The following is a 20,492-nucleotide window of genomic DNA, read 5'->3' as shown; positions in this document are numbered from 1 at the left end:
TGCTAGGTGGATGGTTTATAGGAAGGACAATACCAAGCGTTGACAAACATGGCATAGTTTCTGAACTTACCTTGTTATGAGATGCTTTCATGTTTAATGCTTAGCTATTCTGTTTCCATTTTGGCTCTTTTTTTAATGGTTTCAGGAAAAGGATATCATTTTACTCTTGCATCAGTGCAAATCCATAGTAATTCTATTAATGAAAGAAAAAAACCAAGGTTTTAGAAACCGTGAGAAAAAGAATCACCTCTGGTGTTTTTGAAAAAGGACTTTGTTTGCCCAGTAATTCAATATTGCTCTATCGTCTCAATAATGAGAGTTCAGCTCGTAATGGCAGCACATTACAAGAAAGGCTGTACAATTTAAACATGTTGTAAATCCAACTAATAAGTATAAATTGATTTTTAAAGAGAAAAAATGTGCACAAAACTAGTCTTTTACCATATGTTTCAACTCTACCAGAAACCTTACTTGAGTGGTATTTCAATGTGCTTTACCTATTGTGTTGCAAACTTTTTCAGACTCTGTCAAGTTGTACTAAAGCTTTTAAAATACAGATGGTGGTAAAATCCCCAGTGGAAAACAGGCCTCTATTTCAAACTTCAGTTCTGTTTTTTTCTCTTCTAGTTCATAGCAGATTTTGACAGATCAGAAGAAATATTCACAGCTTGATGCAGCTGGATTCTTCTTTGGCATGAGCAGAAACATCTGGCCCCAAAACAGTGCATTTTACCAAAGGGCCGAAATACATGCACATGCATCTGTTGTGCTAATATATTTTCCCGTGAACTCAAATATTAATTGCTTTGTTTTGCTGAGACAACAGTGTTGGTTCAGTGAATGAGACTGTTTCCTTTAGCCCTCTGTTAATGGTTTGCTTTAGCAGTAATATTGTTTTAAATAGGAAACTGCCAGGTACATTGTGAATAGCAGCAAGGTAGAGTGTTTAGAGGAGGGATATTTATAGTGCAATGGTATCTAGACACGTACTGTTACATGGAATTTGCATATCAACTGAGACAACTATTAGCACAAAAGCTCCACGTGAGACCAGTTTTACATCTCTAGGAGACATGTTCAATTTTTGCATCATAATTGTAGAGGCTTTTGCCATTCCCACTTGCTACTTCTGCTGTCCTCTTGCTGCTCATCCACAGGCAGCAACAAGGGAACATGAAAGATCTGAATAATTACTTGGTTATCTAGCTCTATGTGTACTTCTGCCTTGGTGAATTTTGTTATTTTGGGCTTTGTTCCTTCTCCCACACTCGCTCTTACAGAAAGAGCTGCAGTTAAGAGAAATCCTTTTGCCGACTTTTGGTCTCTGGATTGAGCTTTCTGGTTTGATCCCCCTGGTTGCAGCAGTTCTGGACCCCACTGCTGCTTGTAAACACCCCGTGGTGTGACAGACCTTGGGTATTGCCCAAATCTGTATCCAAGGTACGTCAAAGCCTCCTGCCTTTGGGCACCACTCAGGCACAGGTCTTTCTGCCCAAAGTAAAACCTCATTGTCCCATGTATCAAGAGCCATCCTGAATCCCATTGTATCTTCCCAGGAGCAAAGGCATGCTCCCTTACCCCTCTTCCACAAAGCCTTCTGACCTGATGGCTTCATTTTTTCACGCTGTCTCTCTGTGTCTCTTTCTACTGAAATATTTCCTGTGGAGGTACGGGGTTTCCATGCAGTATCCAAAAGAGCTGCAATTTCTTTTTTTTTTTTTTGCTTTCTCAGCAAGCTCTACTCTGTTAACATTATACTTTCTTTCTAAGAAATACTTAGTTACACATCATCCAGGGAGAATGATCTTGTGGTTAAGATGCAAGATGGTTGCTATTACAAGTTGCAGTGCTTTTAGCCATCCAGCTTTCTCTATAATTGTAGTCCTAGCCTTATCCCAAGTCCATTGCTTGATGTTCCCAAAGTTCGTCTGATCTTTTAGTTCCTTCTGAGAAACTGAGGTGATAATACTACCCACTGCGCATCCTTGTTGTTTAAACTTGATGGGTGTTTGCAGAGTATTTGGAGATGCTCTCAGGAAATATTAGTAGGATCATTAATAAGTGCATCTTGCTATTACTGCGTTATCCTCTAAGGTGCTGTTTGTGTAACTCTAGACTTTCCCACTGAACAATTAGAGAAAGCAGATGCTTATTACTGTTTAAAATACCTTTCTGCAAATGTGACAAGGAAGATAAGCGCTTCCTGCAGCTAAGACCATTCTTAAGGGAAGGACCTCGGCAGTCTAACTTAACCTGTTACTGTTGCTTTACTGTTACTTTAATTTTGCTTTAAAAGCTGCTTGTTCCAGTTCAAGTTAGACTGATTCATAACTTACTTAACCTGAACGAAACTAAGGTTTGGCTTAAAGCTCAATAAGCGTGCTATGCACCATTTACAGCAGTTTAAATCAGCTTCACATCGGGCTTTTAGTTAAACTAGTGGACTTGTTTATTTTGGTGCTTGACAAGCCTTTGTGCCCTCTGTGAAGCGATGCAGGCGCAGTGGCTTGCGTTTCCCCGGGCCTGCCTTCCCAGGGTTTCCCCTCCTGGAACCCCCGCTCGGCCCCAAGCCCAGCCTGACTCCCTTCTGAAAGGCGCCAGCGCAGCTTTGCTGGCCAGAGTCAGCGAGGAGAGGATGTCTCGCCTCACCGGGAGCGATTCAGACCGGCTGGCTAACCTTCCGTAGGTGGTGTGAGTATGTGCCTCGCGGTTACTTCTGCATTTTGCCCTTCCAGCCCTATCAGGATGCAGTGTAGACATCTGGAGGAACGTGGCCTTCCAGCTGCAGGGCGAGGATGACTCTTCAGCGGGGCATGCTAGTGTGGGGTTGTTTTCTTCTTTTTTGTCTGTAACCATCACAAGAAGAATAATCTGAGCCAAACAGTTTGGGGTTGGATTTTGGAGGCATATAAGTCAGAAAGAACACTCGGATCAAGGACACTGGAGTTAGCTCTTCTGTCATGACAGAAAACAGTATGAACTCCAGATCCTGGTTTTCGCTCTAAGCCACACTGTTTCAGTGTCTGAGAAATCTGAAAAACTATGGTTGTAGGGGAAAATATAGCCACTTTTGTGCTGCACACCGCGGGAGTACAGTGTAGGCCAACAAGCAGCATTTTCCTCCACCGTGAATTGATGCAGTCTATGTTAGGTAGGAAGGTGGTAGGGCAGGCTCCCAGTCCATCTTTATGGAGCCTTCTGTGCTTCCTTTGCTTCCTTGCATCTTTGGGTGATGCCCTGTGTCCCTCGATGACAGCAAGTGTCAACCAGCTATTTCCCAGAGCTCCGGGCTGAGCCTAACAGCGGTGCTGCTTTCTGCAGAGCTGCTTCCCCTTCCTCAGCTGCGAATGGTAATCTCAAAGTTCAGTGATCATTAGCTAAAATAATTGTCACCCCTTTTTAGTTATTCAGGGCTGAAAATTACCAAAGGGCCTCACCTTAGTTGCTTCGGCTGTAATTATTCCTAGATTTTTGTTTTTTTTCAGGATGTCGAACAGCAAACAGGAGGTCCCCTGGGCATTTAGAGGAAATTGCTTCTGTGTTTCTTTGTGGAGCTGGCTGTGCTTGCTCTGGTAGTTGTAACGCTGTTTTCTCAAATGAAAAACTTGCAGTGATGGTGTAGGGTCTCATGGCCTTACCGAAAGCTTCCTCGACACACTCGCGTCTTGGCCAATCACCATGGGTGATCACAACCAGGCAGCAGTGATGTTTCACATTGCCTCCGCTTCAAGCGCAGAGCCGGAACCTGCTTTCCAGACCTGCGGAGGTGTAAGCTTTGCTCTGATTTTTGCCAGAGTGGCTGGGTTCATCTGCTGGTGTGGGGAGCCTGAAGAAAATGGCTCTGGTTCTTGTTGGGACTTACTGATGCGGCTGTGGTTAGCTTTCTGGTGCCTGTGGGTGACGAGGGACAGTTGACTGGGGGATGAAGGTGTCTGCCAGGGAAAGGACAGGTCCCAGAGTGCAAGTAGGGGCTTGGTAGACTTTGAATACGCAATAAAAAAGCAAATCGTAGGTCTGACTACAACAAGGTAGAAGTTGGAATAAAAATGTGTGGCGGTGTGCGTGGGGGTTGTCTCTGCTTTGTGAAATTCGCATCACACCGCAGCTCGTGCCAGCCCGCCATCAGTTCCCTCTGCTTTGAAGTGGTGGTTCTCTTGCCTTTAATGCCAGCTTTTCCCCCAGCTGCTTCTAGGCTGGAGCCTTGCTGCTAGGTTTTACGGGGTCTTCAGAAATAACACAGGGAGGTAATGAAGATCAGTTTGGGGGCGTGATTGTGGGCTGGTTTGCGGGCCGGCCGAAAAGATGTGACATTAGGCCTGATCCCGTGTATGTGCTCTCTGCTGTGATTTAAACTATGCCACTGTAGCTTAACCTTACGCTAGTGCTGGGCAAAGAAAACTGGTTGAGTCTCTGGTTGGGTCTGTTTCTGCTCCATGCGAGTTCCCGGTTCAGCTGCACGGAGGCCAGGGTGCGACCGTACTGCCCAGGGCACGGGACGAGCTTGCGGCTGAGGCTCTGTCTGCTCAGCGCTGTGATCTTTGACAGCAGTTTCTGTAAAATTCATCATTCCCTGGGCAGCCTTTGTATTCATTTATTTACTTTGTTTCTTTTCTTTTTTTCACTTTAGTTTATTAATTGCATGTGTGGCTTTATCTGGAAAAAATTGCATGCAATTTATGCATGCCTACAGTAGCATATGTTTTATATATTGGGTTTATAGGGATGGTACTGATTCCTGAATTAATTTGAACAGCAAATTGTTGTTGTATCTGCACACAGTATGTCTTTTCTTTTTTTAACATGTATTATATGACACACATCTGGTGGTGTTTTAATTGTGTTATTGTGGTGCCTCAGAGTCCTAGTAATGAATTTGAAACCCTACTGTACTAAGCATGGGTTTTTCACATGGGATGCTTGGAGGGTTTGAGCAAATTGTTGAGCGAGAATGTGGATGCTTTTGTCCCTGCCTTGAACTACAGACGAGAGCCCACAGGGTTTGCAGGCTGCAGTTACAAAATCTTCCTTCCCCATCGATGGTAGCTTTTATTCCCAACTCTAAGAAAGGAGGGATCTGCAGTGCATCACACCTGGATCATTGCTGGCAATTGTAGATTTTTCTAATGGCAGTTTGATTGATCTCTGTGGTCCATGTAAGAAGGACTTAGAGCAATTCAGGACAACTATCCAAGGCTGGACAGGTTGGACTGTAGCTGCCATGGGTTGTCAATTCAGAAGAGCTTTGCCTTGCTGTCTCACTGGGTAGGCTGTAGACCACGCCAGCCTTCCAAAATCATTCTGTCTATGCTGTATCCAAGAGAAAGTGGCCTCTCATCCCTGCTCAGGGATTGGATTAGTTCTCTTTGGTTGCAGCATTATGCTGGAAGATCATATGGACGTGTTTGTCCACTGGGACCCTCCCAGCTTTTCCCGAGCGAGGGGCTCTGTTCGGCAGCACAGTCTCTTTTCTGTAGTAGCTGTGGGCGGCTGCCTTCCTTCTGCCTAATCATAGTGCAGCTCTACTTTGGGATGTGTTACTTCTAGTGAGGTGTGGTTTTCAAGGAATCCACGCTGCTGCCTACAACTGCCTTCCCCTCCTGTCCTGGTTTGAGGACACCAAACCACGACACCTCCTCTTCCTTATTTATTTCTAAACAGGTATTGTTGGCATCTGTGTGTTTTATCTGCAGTGGCTTTGATAATATTTTCTCGGATATTGATGGAACTATTGAATAACTGCAAGCCTCGTTTAAATCCTTTTACCTTCTGTAGCAAACATTGATGATTTTTTATTGACACTACTTTTTGAGAAGTTAGCCAATATGTTCCCTACTTAAAATGTGCTTTATTGATGTTTATATAGGGCTAATTTTTATCAGAATGTCTTGCAGTATGAGTGCATCAAGAATCCTAAACGTATTGCATTTATCTGGTTCCCTTTTCAACCAAACTTATCAGAGAAATGAAACCAGGCATATTCAAGAAGATTAATTTTCCAGAAGACCATGTTGACTAAAATAGTTTAATTCAGACAGTTGAATCCAGTATTGGGTTTTTTTCTTCCTCTGTTCAAACCTGGTATCACAGCAATGTGCCTATAGCTGCCCAGCCAGTCCTGGTTGCTCCAATACTTGTCCTTTTTCAGTTTTCTCAGTGGCTTTTCCAAGATCTATTGAAGCATCTCTGTGCACATGATCTCCCATACTAGGGCTTGTGCAACAGGTCTGGACTTTTTCTTAGTGAATGTTGTCTTAACATCCTCCTTTTCTTCTCAGAAGACTTGAGGAATGGTTCTGGTTTTTTCCCAAGAACAAAACAGAACTGCATTGCATATTTTGCCTATCTGACATCATTAGTAGTGTGTTTACCTTGCTTTTGGGGATCTTCTCTTGCTAAAATCACTTTTGAAGGTTATCATCACCTTTTGTCTTCAATTCAAACCCCTTGCTTTTGGTGGGTAATATTACTAGAAGAGAAATACTGTAGTATACAGAGAGATTTTTCTTGGTTGCATTTCCTAATATATTTTGAAACATCTCCTGCAGCTTTGGACAATTTAATATGTACCTTAAATCTACTTTTGCTTTGAACATCACAGCTGTTGATATTAGCCTTTAATAGATGGTATCTGTATGCATAGATGGCAGCAACGTTAAAGCTGTCAATTCTGATTGCCTCCTACATGGTGTTTAAAAGCATTGTGTAAACTCAGCCTAATTTGGTCCGCTGGCTCCAGCTGAACACAGCTCTCTCCTTGCTAAATGGATGCTTAGTCAATCGTACCTCCGTCCTGCTCAGGGTTACTTCCCTCACAGTGATCCTTTCGATATGGTCAGCTGCACTGGTGTTGGTAACACTTGATGCATCTGTTGTAAGAGTCCTGAGCTGATCTTTAGCATATCCATTTCTTTCCCGTCACCAAAAAAATGTGTAAAATCAACTTCTCATTTGATGCATATTGGATGGCATTTTATAACCGAGAATCACAGATCCGAATCACCTTAATGTGAAACTTGAAGCTACAAATCTTATTTAGTAACTTGCTCAGAGGCTTTCAGTGCTCTCACGGAGTATTTATTGGATTGCTCTTCCTTTAGACCCGTCTCTGAATTAAAGTGTAGTTAGGGCATCTGATTCTTCCCGAGCATTACAGCTGGTGCAGTAATTATTAGGTGCTGCCTTTTTGTTGATGGTGATTATGTCTGTCCCTTGTCCAGCTATGGTTTCGTTGTCATCTCCCAGCTTCACGGGCTGCTTCTCTTCAGTCACCAAGTAGTGTGTGTCCTTCTATTTTTGTGCCTACAGGTGCCTTCATTTATTTAGAAACACAGACTAAGGTGCCCTGATGAGTTTATTTGATTTCGCAGAGTTTTCTTCACTGAGGGAGTGCACAGAGTCCTGGCTTTTTTCCTCTGGCAGTTGCTTACAGTTTGCCTTCGCAACAGGACCTGATAAATCATGGCTTGTGGTGGGCGCTGTTTTGTTATATGTTGTGCTGGTTTTGTGCTGTAGCCCGTGAATCTCAAAATTGCGTGTTACCCCTTTATCGCCTCTCCAGACAGCCCCGAGGGCCCGTAGGTGCCTCTGCCTACCCTGCTGTGGAAGGCAGGTTTTAGCTAAATTGGTTAGGAATGCTCTTTACCCTTCACCAGTCAAAGTCTCACTCCGGCACACACGCTAGCTAGCTGTAACCTAAGCAGGTCTACGCTGACACAGTTTATCATTGACGTATGTCAAACCCAGATTTTCCCAGCTGTCTACTACCATCTGCCAAGTGCGGCTGGGGGCATGCAGAGTGCAGTTTGCTAGGCGGGCCTGATGGCAGCTGTAAAATCGAGCAGTTTTGCCTGCTTAAGCACCAGCTCTTTTCCAAAATAAGCATTAGCTCTCACATCGCAGTGAGCCGCCCGATCCTGAGAGCGAGGAAAGCGGTGCCGGCTTCGCTCCGTAGCCGAGGCCACCTGCCAGCCGAGAAGCCGTGAAAAATGTTTGCGGCGGTTCCAGTGCATCAGTCGAGCTGCAGAAACGCCAACCCTGGTGCTCCTTATGGCCTCTCTGCGCCGGGGACCATTGAAAAAGGCTTCTCCAGTACCCAGCAGCACTGGCCCGCTCTTTTGGCCACACCGCTCCAAAATCGTGAGGTCAAACGTAGTTTCTCTCTAGTTAGGTATTTAGAAAGGCTTAGGTTCAGCGGAGTCTGCACGGGCACTGCAGAAAGCCTCGGGCTGCTGGGCACCTCTGTGGTGCTGGCCTGAGACGTGCTTTGCATCGCTAGCGGTACGTACGGGAGTGCAGAGATGCGAGACCAGGCCTGGAGAAGTGTCTCTCAGAGCTAAAGCTGAGCTCAATGTAGGATGTTACTCTGTCTAATAGGAGCATCATATAGCAACACCTCCAAAAACTGAAAGGCACTGGACTACGTGTAATGAACATGGGTTTTGTTGTTTTTAAAAATGTAAGATGACCCTCATGAGTAGTTGCAAGATTTAAGATTAAAAGTTAGGTTATTAATGCATAGTTAACGTTGCTCAAGCAGCTGAGAAACTAACAATAGCTTTTAAGTGTTTTGATATTTTAATATTACTTTTTATAACAGTCAGTTGTTGTACTTGCTTTCCTGTAGCAGCCGACTGACAGCTTCTAAGCACAGAAATCCTTTGCTAACATTAATTCTACTTCTCTGCATCCCAGAGAACGGTAAAAATTAACCCACGTGTTACAGACTGCAGAACTGCAATACAGGTTAAGTAACTTATCCAGGGGAAACAGGTAAGCCAGGATTAGAAACCCGAAGTTTGCATACCAGTCAAATATATAAACTCTAAGCTTCTAGAAACCATACAACTTTCTAAATGAATGTGGTTTGGTGTTTTGGTGTTTTGTTGTTTGGTTGGTTTTGGTTTTGTTTTTTTTAAAAAACTAATTTCCTTCTGTATTGTAACTTAACATTGCTGCTGTTTTCCTCTTCATCACAGTAGGTAAAACTGGACATGACATATTTAAAATGAGTTATAGCTAAGATAGCCGGTCACAACATCCACAGCAGCACCACCCAATTAGAAAATCTACTCTAATCTAACCTGATGCTACTGTCATTTTTTAAAATGAGTCCTACTTCAATCATAAAATCCTCAGACCATAACATTGCTTTCTACGCCATATGTCCTTATTTAGAGGAAAAAAAATGATTGCACCCTTAATTCAAAGGGAACGTTTCCCTCTGAGCCAGAACTCAATAAAATGTATCAAAAAAATTGTGGAAAAGGGCAAGCAAAGAAAATCAAATTGCGGCGTGTGAAACGATTTAAGGAGGGACCTAGGGAATACATAATCTCCAAACTGCCAAGTTAGAGCAAGTATAAAATATACAAACAAGCCTGATATTTTTCCCAGTTGATCTCATTATGAGGTATGCTTGGGATAGATAAATTTTGTTAGAATGCATTAAGGCTGGATTTTCAAGGAAACAAGTCAGAAGTAATGTGTTTAGCTGATTCCACCTTGTTTTGATACATGGGTCTTTTCAGGTTTAAAGTAGTACATTTTTAAAGCCAAATGGTTTGTTTTGTTTCAAGCATTAAAACCAGAGGCAACTGGGTGACTTTCCCCCCCACCCCTTCTGGAAAACAGACGTTTATAATGCCCGTGTGCTCTTTAATCATTGGGGTAGAGCTCGGTGCAGTATGTTTCACTGCTGCTTATTGTTGCCTGCTTAAAATACACTGAACTGGCCTTGAGTGCAATCCCTTAACAGACTGTTTCGTCCACAAATAGTACTTTCTCCAAGTCTCCAATATATTTTAATTAAATTGTCCATTTGTATTTATTAAGGCAGTTTACTGTCTCCTGCTGCAGAAAGCTGCTACTCCTGATAGTCTACCAAGAGAAACACGAGCTTATCTGGGAGTTGATAATAAAATGCAAGCATATGTTAGCAAAAAAGTCTTCCCAAAATATTGTTTAAGCATCGTTTTCCTTTTGTTTCCTTTTGTTCCATTTGTTGGGAAGGGGACAGGCCATACAATTGGTTTTGATAAGTTTTTGGAACAGTTGTTCTGAACAATTCTTGTAGCCTTGGGGAATCGTAATGTTCGTTACTAAGAAATTTTATCTGTAGAAAATTTTTCCTCCTTAGTTTGACCCTACAGAAAGTCGAAGAAGGGTCCTTTGGCAGAGCAGATGATAAAGTCATTACACACTGATGAGATGCAAAGTGGCGTTCAGCAGCATTAGTTTACATAGATGAGCATGATAACGTGGATTCATCCCTATCTCTGGTGATCTGAGAGCTTGGACCTAAACTCCAGGACTTGGACGCCTCTCAGCTGTACCTTCTTACCTCCAAATAGCTTCTGCCAAAACAGATTTGCCACGAAGTCAGTAAAATCCTAAATCTGAAGATTGTGTTTGGTCTGTCCTTTCTCTCAACACAAATGAAAGTTGATCTTCCAGAGCTCTAAGAAGGAATTAAACTTTTTTTTCCTTGAGAAGTTAACATGTTCCTGAAAGGACAGACCTCGGCTCGGTGCTGCGAGGACCTCTTTGCCCCTTCCGACCTGGAAGGGCTTCTTTGTTGTCATGGGACCGTTCCCTGCTCCCAAGTGTAGCACAAAGTAGATGGGTGCCATTCCTGCTGGTGCCTGCCCACTGGCAGAGGTGAGATGAGAGGATTAGTGGATTAATAGACCCATCTGAGCCACCAGAACAGGTATCTCTGAGATGAATATTTTAATTATGTCTCTCCCTGAGGGCTCTGCTTTCTGTCTTGCCTTCAGAATGGCACGGAGGGAGGTTGTTGGGGATTTCTTTTCCCACCATGCGTGTCTGCAAGACCTGTTTTGTAGAAAGCAGACACTAACCCAAGCAACAGCGAGAGGTTTAAAATCAGACTGCTGTGACTTTAAGAACAAGAAAAAAAAAAACTGTTAAGGAAGGAAAATAAAAATCCCACAGCCTGTTGTAGCAGCTGTAGCTTCAGATCGTGTGGAAAATGAAGGCAGATGATTCAATTTGGCCTGTGCCCCGAGTACATTTCCAAATGCTTCTGTGTGTGCGCAAGATAATGAACAAATATATTGAGATGGCACAAGATCAGTCCGAGTTTGCCGCTGCGCAAGCCGTGGAGCTCCCAGTAGGAGCGCACTAGCTGTGCTGGGTTAATGGGGGTGAGGGTCGGGAAGCCCAACACCTTTCAGAACAACTTAAGAAAAGAATTTGTCTCCTTTTGCCCCAGGCTCCCCGTGGCACTCAAACGGAGCTTGTGATAAATCGAAGTGTATTTATTAATAATGAGCAGGGGGCAGCGTGCCTGTGATTTGAAAATAGGTGTACCAAATAAAAACGTGCTTTCCTCTGACATCGGAAAAGCTTAAGTAAATGGAGACCAGGCTGATCTATTATGATTAAAAAGCGGGGGCTGAGAGCCAGCGTAGTGGTAATGAAAAAGCCCTTTTAGGGAAGCAAGACCCGCTCTGCCCATTCATATATTCCTCCAGCCCTGCCCCATAAGAAGAAATAGGGAGGGGGAAGTTGGATGGGGGCGATGGAAAGGCAGCGGCAGAACTGGACTTTAATGAGAGCTGGAGTTATTACCGGAATGAGTTATGATATTTAATCATGCTACATGATGTCCAACCGTGCAAGGTTCATAATTCTTGGCTCCGAACGTGGCTTGGGACTGTCGGCGAGCACCTGCAGCATGCAAATTGCTCATGGCCTTACAAACCTGCCGTACCTTGCTCCCAGCTGTTCCCTGCCAAGCCAAGTCCGGTCTGCAGCACTGGCCCGCTCCCACGGAGATGGAAACGGGGTCCTTCCCGTTCTCACACACAGATCTGTAGTTTCTGGTAAAAACTGAACCGTAGCTATTGCAGATAGCCGGATCGCCTACCGCCAGCTTGGCTCTGCCCTGTGTGGTGTTGTCGGGTGTGGTATTTATCTTGCAGGAGGCTGCATGGGTCTGGTTTTTAAGCAGCCTTGGGTTTAATTAATGCTTTTGGAGAATTCTGTTAACTTCAGTGATGAAATAGGCCCTGCTTGAGTAAAACTTCACCGCCTATTTAATGTTTCAGTGAATACATATTGACGAGAACGTCTTGCTGACTTAGGAGTTGGATGAGGACAGGATTTCACCTTTGGAAGAGAGAAATTGCCAAAATAACTTCAGTTGTCCCTTTTTTGTTCCAGCTTAGCTGTCCTGCAGTGACACAGGAGTCAACCTACGTTTCAGAAAAGGTTCCCTCCCACCCCCCAGACCTCAGGACTCAAGGCTGAGCGGCGCTTTTCCAAGATTCTCTCTTGCTGAGCTTTGGGCGTTGGAGTCGTTGTGAGACTTTTTGCTTCTCAGATGACTCCTACAGTATTTTGAGCAGACCTAGAGGCAATGCGATCAAACATACTCAAATTTGGCCCACATATGCTTCTACCTGCTGTTTCCTGAGCTTCTGTTTCGGCTCTGTTACGCTGAGTGGAAAACGCCGTCTGGCAGGGCTGGAGAGGAGCCGGCGCTGCCGTCAAAGCAGAAAATAGCAGCGGGCTGTGTGGGTACTTTCAGACAGGCAAAGTCAACAAGCTGGAGAGCGGAGTCCTTCCTAAATGCTGCTTGTGAGCAATTTTAATGCTTTTCTGTAACAGCAGTTGGGCAGCTTTATCCGAGTGGAAAGGCAGCTTCTCTCGGACGGCCTTCCCCTTCTCAAGCCTGTGTTTAGACGGGTTTTGGCTCCTCTACCTCAGGTACTTAACAATGGCGGCTGGTGTTGCCCTCGTGTCTGCGTAAGTCTCTGGCAATGTGTTACAGAAGAGGATGTAGCGTGTTTTGTGTGTGAATTTGGGGAGTTGCTTGTTGGGGTCTGTGCGGTGCCAAGGCAGCCGTGAGGTCCCCGGGCTGGGCCTGGGGCTGGGCGCCCACCTCGCCTCCGGCCCCCAGAGCCTTTGCAGACTCCAAAAAAGTAATAACGTTTTCAAAGGGAGAGGAATAGTAGGTTTAATAGTAAAGCTTAATCAGGGAACACAGGAGGAATTTCTTCAACTGAAGCAAAACCACCCAGAGAAAATCACTAGAAATCAAACAGCCAAGCCAGAAGGAACTTTGGGAAAGAAGCTTTTGGCCAGTTTGCTAATGCCCAGGTCTGCGGAGAGTGCCCGTGAAACCAATGCATCCATTTAGCAGAACAACTTGTCCTCCTAGTTGGGTCCTGCATGTGGCTCATTAGGGTAATTACTGATGAATTAAGGCAGCTTGGCTCAGCGCTCGGGCTGCGGGTGTGCGGGCTCCCCTGCTGGCAGGCAGCAGGTGTAAATGAACAAGATCTGTCAAAAAGGCTGATGACCCTCTTAATTCACAGCAGCAAACTGGGGACAGAGGTAGTGCAGCAAGTTTAATAATTGATATTTACTTGGAAAGGTTAATGGCAGCAGTGATGCTTCTAATTTGCTTGCCCGTGCAAGACCTCGTCAGGTCAAATTGTCTCAATTTGTTACCGTGGGTGTAGGTGTAGTTTTCCTTTAATGAAATTCGGAGGAAAAAAACCCAGGTGGTGTTGGGAGCTGACTGTAACTCAAGAAAAACAGCAAAAGGTTGGAGTCTGGTAACAGGTTGGGTGAGTCTGTGCTAACTTTAAACAGCTGGCAGTTTAGTCCTTCTGAATTAATTCTGGTGAACATTTGCGCGTGGGAAGGTAAAAGAATATGGAATGGTGTAATTTATTTTTCTTTTAATTTGCAGCTGTTTAGGAGTTGTTTGGGTCAAAAGTGTAATAATTTTGACAAGCTTTGATGTGTTCTTAGGTGGGAGAGGTAGGATTATGGATCAGAAATCAGAAAGCCACAGAATTCAATGAGTATTTCTGAACTGTATTTAGGGAAATTGTAATTCTATCCTGTAATAGTTGAGTGGTTCCTGTTTCGGGGAGAAACAAAGCACCTGCTGTGTCTGGAAGCTTTGAAATTGGCAGGTCGGATACTTTACATCCAAGAGTTTCAGAAGAGCTGGCTGATGACTGGGAACCAGTAGAGTTGGGTTTTGAGTAAGTGTAGGGAGACCCAGATGACAGAAGAAAGCTGGGTGCCAGTGTTTTCCAAAGGCTGTAATTAATGGGGTATTACCATTTGGCCTATCGTCTTGGCATCAGTCCTAGCCAAGATAATGGGATAACTGAAGTCATAGTCGATTAATAAAGACCTAATAAGAGTGAAATAGGTGAATGACAATCATTTTATGTATTTAGAAAAAAAATTACTTAATTATATGTGGAATTAAGAATGTGATGGATAAATGGCCACAGTATTAATGTAGTGTAGTTAGATTTCTGTGCTTGATGCTGTTGGCCTTTTTATTAAGGAAACAGACAATGTGGATTCAACATGATGAATTTCAAGTGGATTATTTCCTGCCTTTATATCTGATGCTGGTAGTTGCGAGTGCAGGCTCACCGTTGGTTGGAAAAGCATCTAGCAGATCCCAGCAGGGATTAGCTCTTGTTGCTGTGTTGTTTGAACGTTTTGACATAGGAGCAAAGATGAAAAATGGGTCTTGATAAAAGTTTGCAGGTGGGCAACATATTGGGAAGGTGGTTTACAATGGAGGAGACAGGACACCAATGCAGAGAGCGGTGGTTGTGTGACCAGGTGGCCGTGAGCAAATTTGTATTTCTTGTACTTTGATGTGGCTGAGTCTAAAAGTCTTATCCCGAGGAAGAAAGTATATCGATGAGGGGTAAGGTGGCACAAAGGCATGGCAGAGTGAGGACTTTTAACCAGAAATGCACTGTTGCTTGAACGTGAACGTGATACTTCCTCTGTATTCTTCCATACAAGCCTGTGCAGGTCTGTACGCTCCAGACTGGATGAGTACTGGAGCTCGTTCTGCTTATTGTATCTTGAATATTGTATTGACATATTAATAGACTGTGGGGCACTTAGCTGGCAGCCATATCAAAGGTCCGTGGGAGTGTAGTGATCGGTGTGCTCCTAGGTCCCAGGTTTCAATGCCCACGTTGTGGTAGTGTGCCCAGCGAGCACGGGTCCTTGTGCCACAGCGGCAGGGCTGTTTGAGCACGCTGGGGTCATATCAGAGCACCGTGAGCAAACCCTGCTGGCTACTGAGACTGCAATGAAATAGGACAGAAAGAAACAAGGGGATTTTATTGCCATTAGAAGTACCAATTTGTACAAGCCGACATTTTAAATAGCGTAATTTAAATGGAACCAAACTGATATGAATAGAACCTATTAATAAATTAAACACTTCTTTCCACCCAATATTTCACAAGGGAATTAGTAGAATAATTTGTTAGTAAATGAGCCCAGGAATGAAGCTGTGAATGACATATCTATCCTATCCTTCTCCTCCCCCTGTAACAGTCTTCGCAGATGTAAGAGGAAAGTTGCTGTGATTTCAAACATTGGTGCCTCTCAGTTATGTATAAACACAAGCACAAAATCAGGCAAAGGAGGAAGGATGATTTAGTGCTTAGAGAACCAGCCTTGGCTGTAGGAGTTAATCATGCTCTACTTCAAATTTTGTGCATTATCCTCAAGCAAGTTGTTTTGGCCCAGTATAAGTCACGGTATTTAGGCACCTGGCTGTCACGCTGGTACTGACCTCTCGGTGCAGTCACTGGGGCTGGCCCTGAGAAGCGTCTCTGGACTGGGAACCGGAGACCTGGCCGTTGGGTCAGCAGTGGCCCGGCAGCAAGCCGCAGTACTGACACACCAGCGTCACAGTTGAGGTTTGCTGGTAGCAAAGAGTGAAGGGGGTTTGTCTGCCCGCTTCCCTCTCGCGTCAGCCCCTAGGACTTTGGCACAGATTTGTCTGCTCCCAGGAGTGCTAAAAGCACCCCTTTCCCTCGCACGTTAGCGAAAGGGAATAAGGACGCAGGTGGTCAAGAACAACTTCAGAGAAGCTCCGTGCATTCAAAAGCATCCTCTCTACGGTGCCGTGGGCGGAGGAGTGGAACTAAACCACTGTCGGCAACCTCGGGAACAGGTGGCAGAGCAGTGCTTGAAAATCTCCTTTTTCCCCCTCCTTCTTCTCCCTCTAGATGAAGGTCCCTACAAGCAGAAGTGGCAGAAATAGCGAGGAAGACAGCATCAGGGAGGCCACAAGCTCTCAGCGGAGCAGCTCAAGGGACCGTCTCAGTGATGTAAGTACCATTCAGGAGAAAGCATCGCTTCATTGCAGCAATTCCCACTGCTGACATGGCTTTTCATAAATCTTGCTGAACAAATGTTGGCATCCAGAGGTCACTGTGTAATAACTTTTTTTTTATATCATGATTGAGTGTTATGGCATAAGTGGTTGAGCTGCCTTGCAAACACTATAATCATGGTGCAAATAATATGATAAGCGAAAGATCAGAGATGGGAAAACAAAATGGAATTGTTATTCCTCGGGGAAAAATGGCTTGATGTTTTGTTTTGTTTTCTCAAAGAAGTTGTGTTAAAAAGCTTTTTGCAGTATCTTTGGGTTTAGCTACTGCACGTAATCACGTAGTTTGGGTGCAAAGTCAGTGCATCTAATTTTATGCTTCCTGCCTCCAAGATAGGGAAGGTTTTTTGGGGGAAAGCTGTGTTTCTCTCAGGAAATTCGATGGTACGTTGAGTGAAATGTTATGATAAAACAAAAGCAAACGGTGCCTTAGTGTGTAAACACACAAATGGGCTTTTGAGTCACCGAGAAATCAATGGCAGTGCTGGGATAATTTTATATGAAGGCTTTTTGTGTTAGCAATTAGCATTTCGCCTTCATTAAAACATGATTTTTTACTAATTAGGACCTTTCCCGTTAGGAGAGATTTAAATGAAGAACAATAATCAAACGCTGGCACGAGCATGTCTGAAATATTAAATTTGCCATTTCAATGGCAAGCCACAGAAATCCCAGAGCGAGTGGTTTTCATGTTGAGTTCTATTAATGTAAAATATGCTTCATAACTAAAACCTGTCACAGAAAACGGCTCACACCAGCTAAATTCAATTGGACAGTTAATTTAGCTTTAAAATTGAAAACACTACCTCCGCTTCAGGATGCAAAAGGAAGAGGGGGGGGCAAGCCTTTGATAAGTGTAATGTATTTGCTATTAAGGCTTTCAGAGCCCATTCTACAGGAGGAGAAGGGAGAAAAAGGGGAAAAAATGGCTCCCACAAATGTGTTTAAAAGCTGAAAGTATTTATTAAAAATGTCAGCAGAAAAGTGCTTTTGGCAGATTAAAGCGGGATTCAGCTTGACAGCTCTGACAGCAAAATGTGACGGGGGAAAATTCTCTCTACATGTTTGGAGTGTGAATGGGGCGCTGTAAACAGCCGACGCAGTGGGAGGAAGAGAAAAATAACATGTCCTGTGATCTCCTTCCAGGATTGCGAACCCACACGCCGCGGTGGGGAAAGTCGGTGAGGGGGGGGGGGGGCCCTTTGGACAAATCCCCTTGCTGCGAGGCGCCTTTGACCGTGTTACTAGTCAATAATGATTGTAATTTTATATATACATATATTTATGCGATTCTCTCCTTCCCCTTCCCTTGGCCACTCTTGACAGGGATGTGAGCAGGGGCGCCTGGTAGCATTGCTGTACCATAACGTGGGGCTGCGGGAGAGGAATAACGTATTCAGACTAAGCGATTAGCTTAGGTCAAAGCGTTAAGTGCTCTTGGAGACTTTTCTTGTTAAGCCGATGCACTTCCAGTTTTTTCTCCTCCTTTCCCTTTGCCCCCAAAGTTGCAGGCTGAGCCTGCAGGAATTGAGCCTGAGCGCCTAATTCCTGCAAAATCTTCAAAGCTAGTTCAGCAGCCAGTGAAACTCTGTGGGAAATAGGCACTCGTTCTTTTTAGTCGACGGGGACATTTGGGTAGTGCCTGAAGGCCAGGGCACACTTCAGAGCTTTGCTGAAGCTGCTCTCGTGACCTGGCGACCCATTGCAAATGAGAATTTTTCAAATTAGTAATTAAACAGTTTGAAAAGTAAGGTTCATGAATCACCGAATGCTCTTCGTTCGTTATTTGACGAGTGCAATTTAGCTTTAATTACGTATAACACTTCCTCACATACTAGTAAATGTTCTGTAGTCTATTTAGTGACTGTCAGAAAGTCTTAGAAAGTCCCGCGGGTGCAATTGGATTTTTTCCCCATTTGCGCGCAAAGGAATAAGGCGGCAGACGTTTTCTTTTTGTAGAGAGGGAGCAGGGAAGGGGAGAGAAGATGATGACGACGTACTGCCAAGTGTCTATTCCTACAGGATTTTCTGTCCAGCCTGATCCCTGTACAGCTCTGAAGCCGTATTTCCTGGCATGGTGTTTAAATAGATGGTGTGTGGCTGGACTGAGGCTCCCCCTTACGTCTGGCTCCGAGGATTAAAAAGCCGCAGGGCAGTAAGGACGTACAGGGAAAGCAGGGACGGGTTTTCTTTGCGGTTAGCAGTTACCAGTGGAGGCTGTGGCACAGGGCCGCGCTGGGGTGGCCGCCTGTCCTGCAGACGGATGCGCTGCGGCAGGAGGCACCCGGGCTGTTTCTCGCTCTCCCCCGAGTAGCTCTCCTGCTGTTTCTTCGTGCATTTGGCCTTCAGGACTGTTTTTCACGCTGCCTTTCCCTCCCATCTCTTTCCCCATTAACTTGGGCGAACAATGGAGTAAATGAGGTGTGCGGCGGCACACAGCAGGTGTGGTGGGAAATATGGGTCTGAAAGTGTCGGCTATAGCATTCGGCGTTGCCACCTTAGGAGCACTGGAGTCCTCCCTCCAGCTTCATTGTCAGTCTCCATTTAGAAGGCGCTATTATGAACAGCTTAGCTCCTCTGTGCGATTTGTTTCTTGAGGTGACTTGTTCAATGGGATGCCAGCATGTTCTTCTTTATTTACATTAATGCATGTCATTAGTCTCTAATGGACCATGAAGTCAAGAGGTGGCCTGGTCTGTCGTGAAATAATTGCACTCTAAAGAAAACTGAAGCAAATGATTGATTGTGTCTTGCGCACAGACGCACACGGAGCCATCGGTCTGTCCACAACAAAACCCAGAGCGTTTTGCTGCTTCTTTGCCACAATGAAACTTCTGTGGGGAGAAAGTGCTACAACTTCATAGTAAGACAGCAATTGTCTGTCTTGTATAGTACATCTTTCCAGACATTACACCGAGTGCCATTTATTATTATGGGTCATTAGGGAAAAAAATGCTTATTATGATCTAGTGAAATCATCTCTGGCTGCAGAGGTTTGATTTGTTGAGGCTGGTCTCTTCCTTGGGATGATGAAACTTCGGAGCACAAAACCAGAGAACTTTTCGCCCAGGTTTGCACAGCAGATGGTGCGGTGTCGGGGAGAGGGGATGGGAATTTGCCGTTTGTTTATGTTCCCAGTATTGATGTAAAATTCCCTTAAAATCTACTACAAAGCCGACATCCCTATTACACGTACTCTCGGGTCTTCTACAACCAACACCGAGTCAACAACCTTTTTCCAAAATGGGATTTTCCTCTGCTGTCTTTCACAGTGAGGTAATTGGAAGTTGCCAGAGAATTAACAGCCCGATAAGCCATATTGTTATTTTGTTGTGTTGACCCAAGTAAAAGTGGAAGGCTTGGGCATTTTGTTTTGGTTTTTCCCCCTGTTCCATAATTGTCCTAATCTTTTCTGATGTCCTGAACAGTCCAGAAATCCACACAGAGCCTTGTATAATGGCTTTAAAAAAAGGGTTTTATCTTTTTCTTGACCCATCAGCTTAAGAACTGCCTGCTTTTTAATGGATTTTCTCCCTCACTAAATTGAATGGATCGTCCCTCATTATCATTTAAATAGGAGCCTCACTCCCTGTGAACATGGAAAATTTGAATGTGGTAGTAGAGCTGTGATAATTTGAAATATTCGGAAGGTGGGGGCAAGGAGGGGGAGCAGGCGGCAGAGTGCAGAATTGCTGAATGTAATTGTCATGGATTCTCAATTTTGTTGCCACAAGATGGGAAAATAGACTAATAATTGTCTTCCAACCCTAGTAGAATAGTTGCCCTAGTTAGCCGAAGCTAACACTCTAATTGTCATGGGGGCACGGAGATGAATGAGGATGTATGCAGGGCACAGCCAGGGCTAAATTGAGTGATATAGTAAGGCAAAGAGCAAATTGGCAATTATTGGCCCAGCTGAAAAGGTTGGCAGGTGTGCTGCTTTCTCACGAGCCCTTAGGGGGAAATTGGAAATATAAAATATCGACCATAAATACTCACTGATTAGGAAATATGTTGCAAGAGGTGCTGGCCACTTAAGAGTCAAAACTCTCCTTTTCAAGGGATTCACTTCAGCTGTGCATAAAACCAGCAAGTGCTGCCGCTAAGTTGTTCAGAGCTTTTTCCTCTCATCCCCCATCCCCCAGGCTATCTTTTCTAATTTTCCATCATCCTATCCTCATATGTTTGTTTGTTTTTCTTTAAACATAATAAATGAAAAGCAGTCTTTTAGGAAATGCAGAGATTTTCCTCTCTCTAAATGTCCTTTGATAAGTGTTTAGCATAT

At 44.3% G+C, this 20,492-nt stretch overlaps 1 protein-coding gene across 1 annotated transcript in view; it reads left to right on the top strand.

The window, feature by feature from the left end:
* Positions 1-20,492, top strand: part of FBRSL1 (fibrosin like 1) — a 547,710-nt gene that overhangs the window by 228,071 nt on the left and 299,147 nt on the right. Inside the window, exon 3 of the mRNA XM_082491594.1 lies at positions 16,041-16,142. Within this exon, the coding sequence (XP_082347720.1) occupies positions 16,041-16,142 (102 nt within the window). The remainder of the gene's footprint in view (positions 1-16,040; positions 16,143-20,492) is intronic.

Source organism: Vanellus vanellus, assembly GCF_965231255.1.
Source record: "Vanellus vanellus genome assembly, chromosome: 16".
In the NCBI taxonomy this organism is placed as follows: domain Eukaryota; kingdom Metazoa; phylum Chordata; class Aves; order Charadriiformes; family Charadriidae; genus Vanellus; species Vanellus vanellus.
This window is presented reverse-complemented; position numbering and strand designations above follow the sequence as displayed.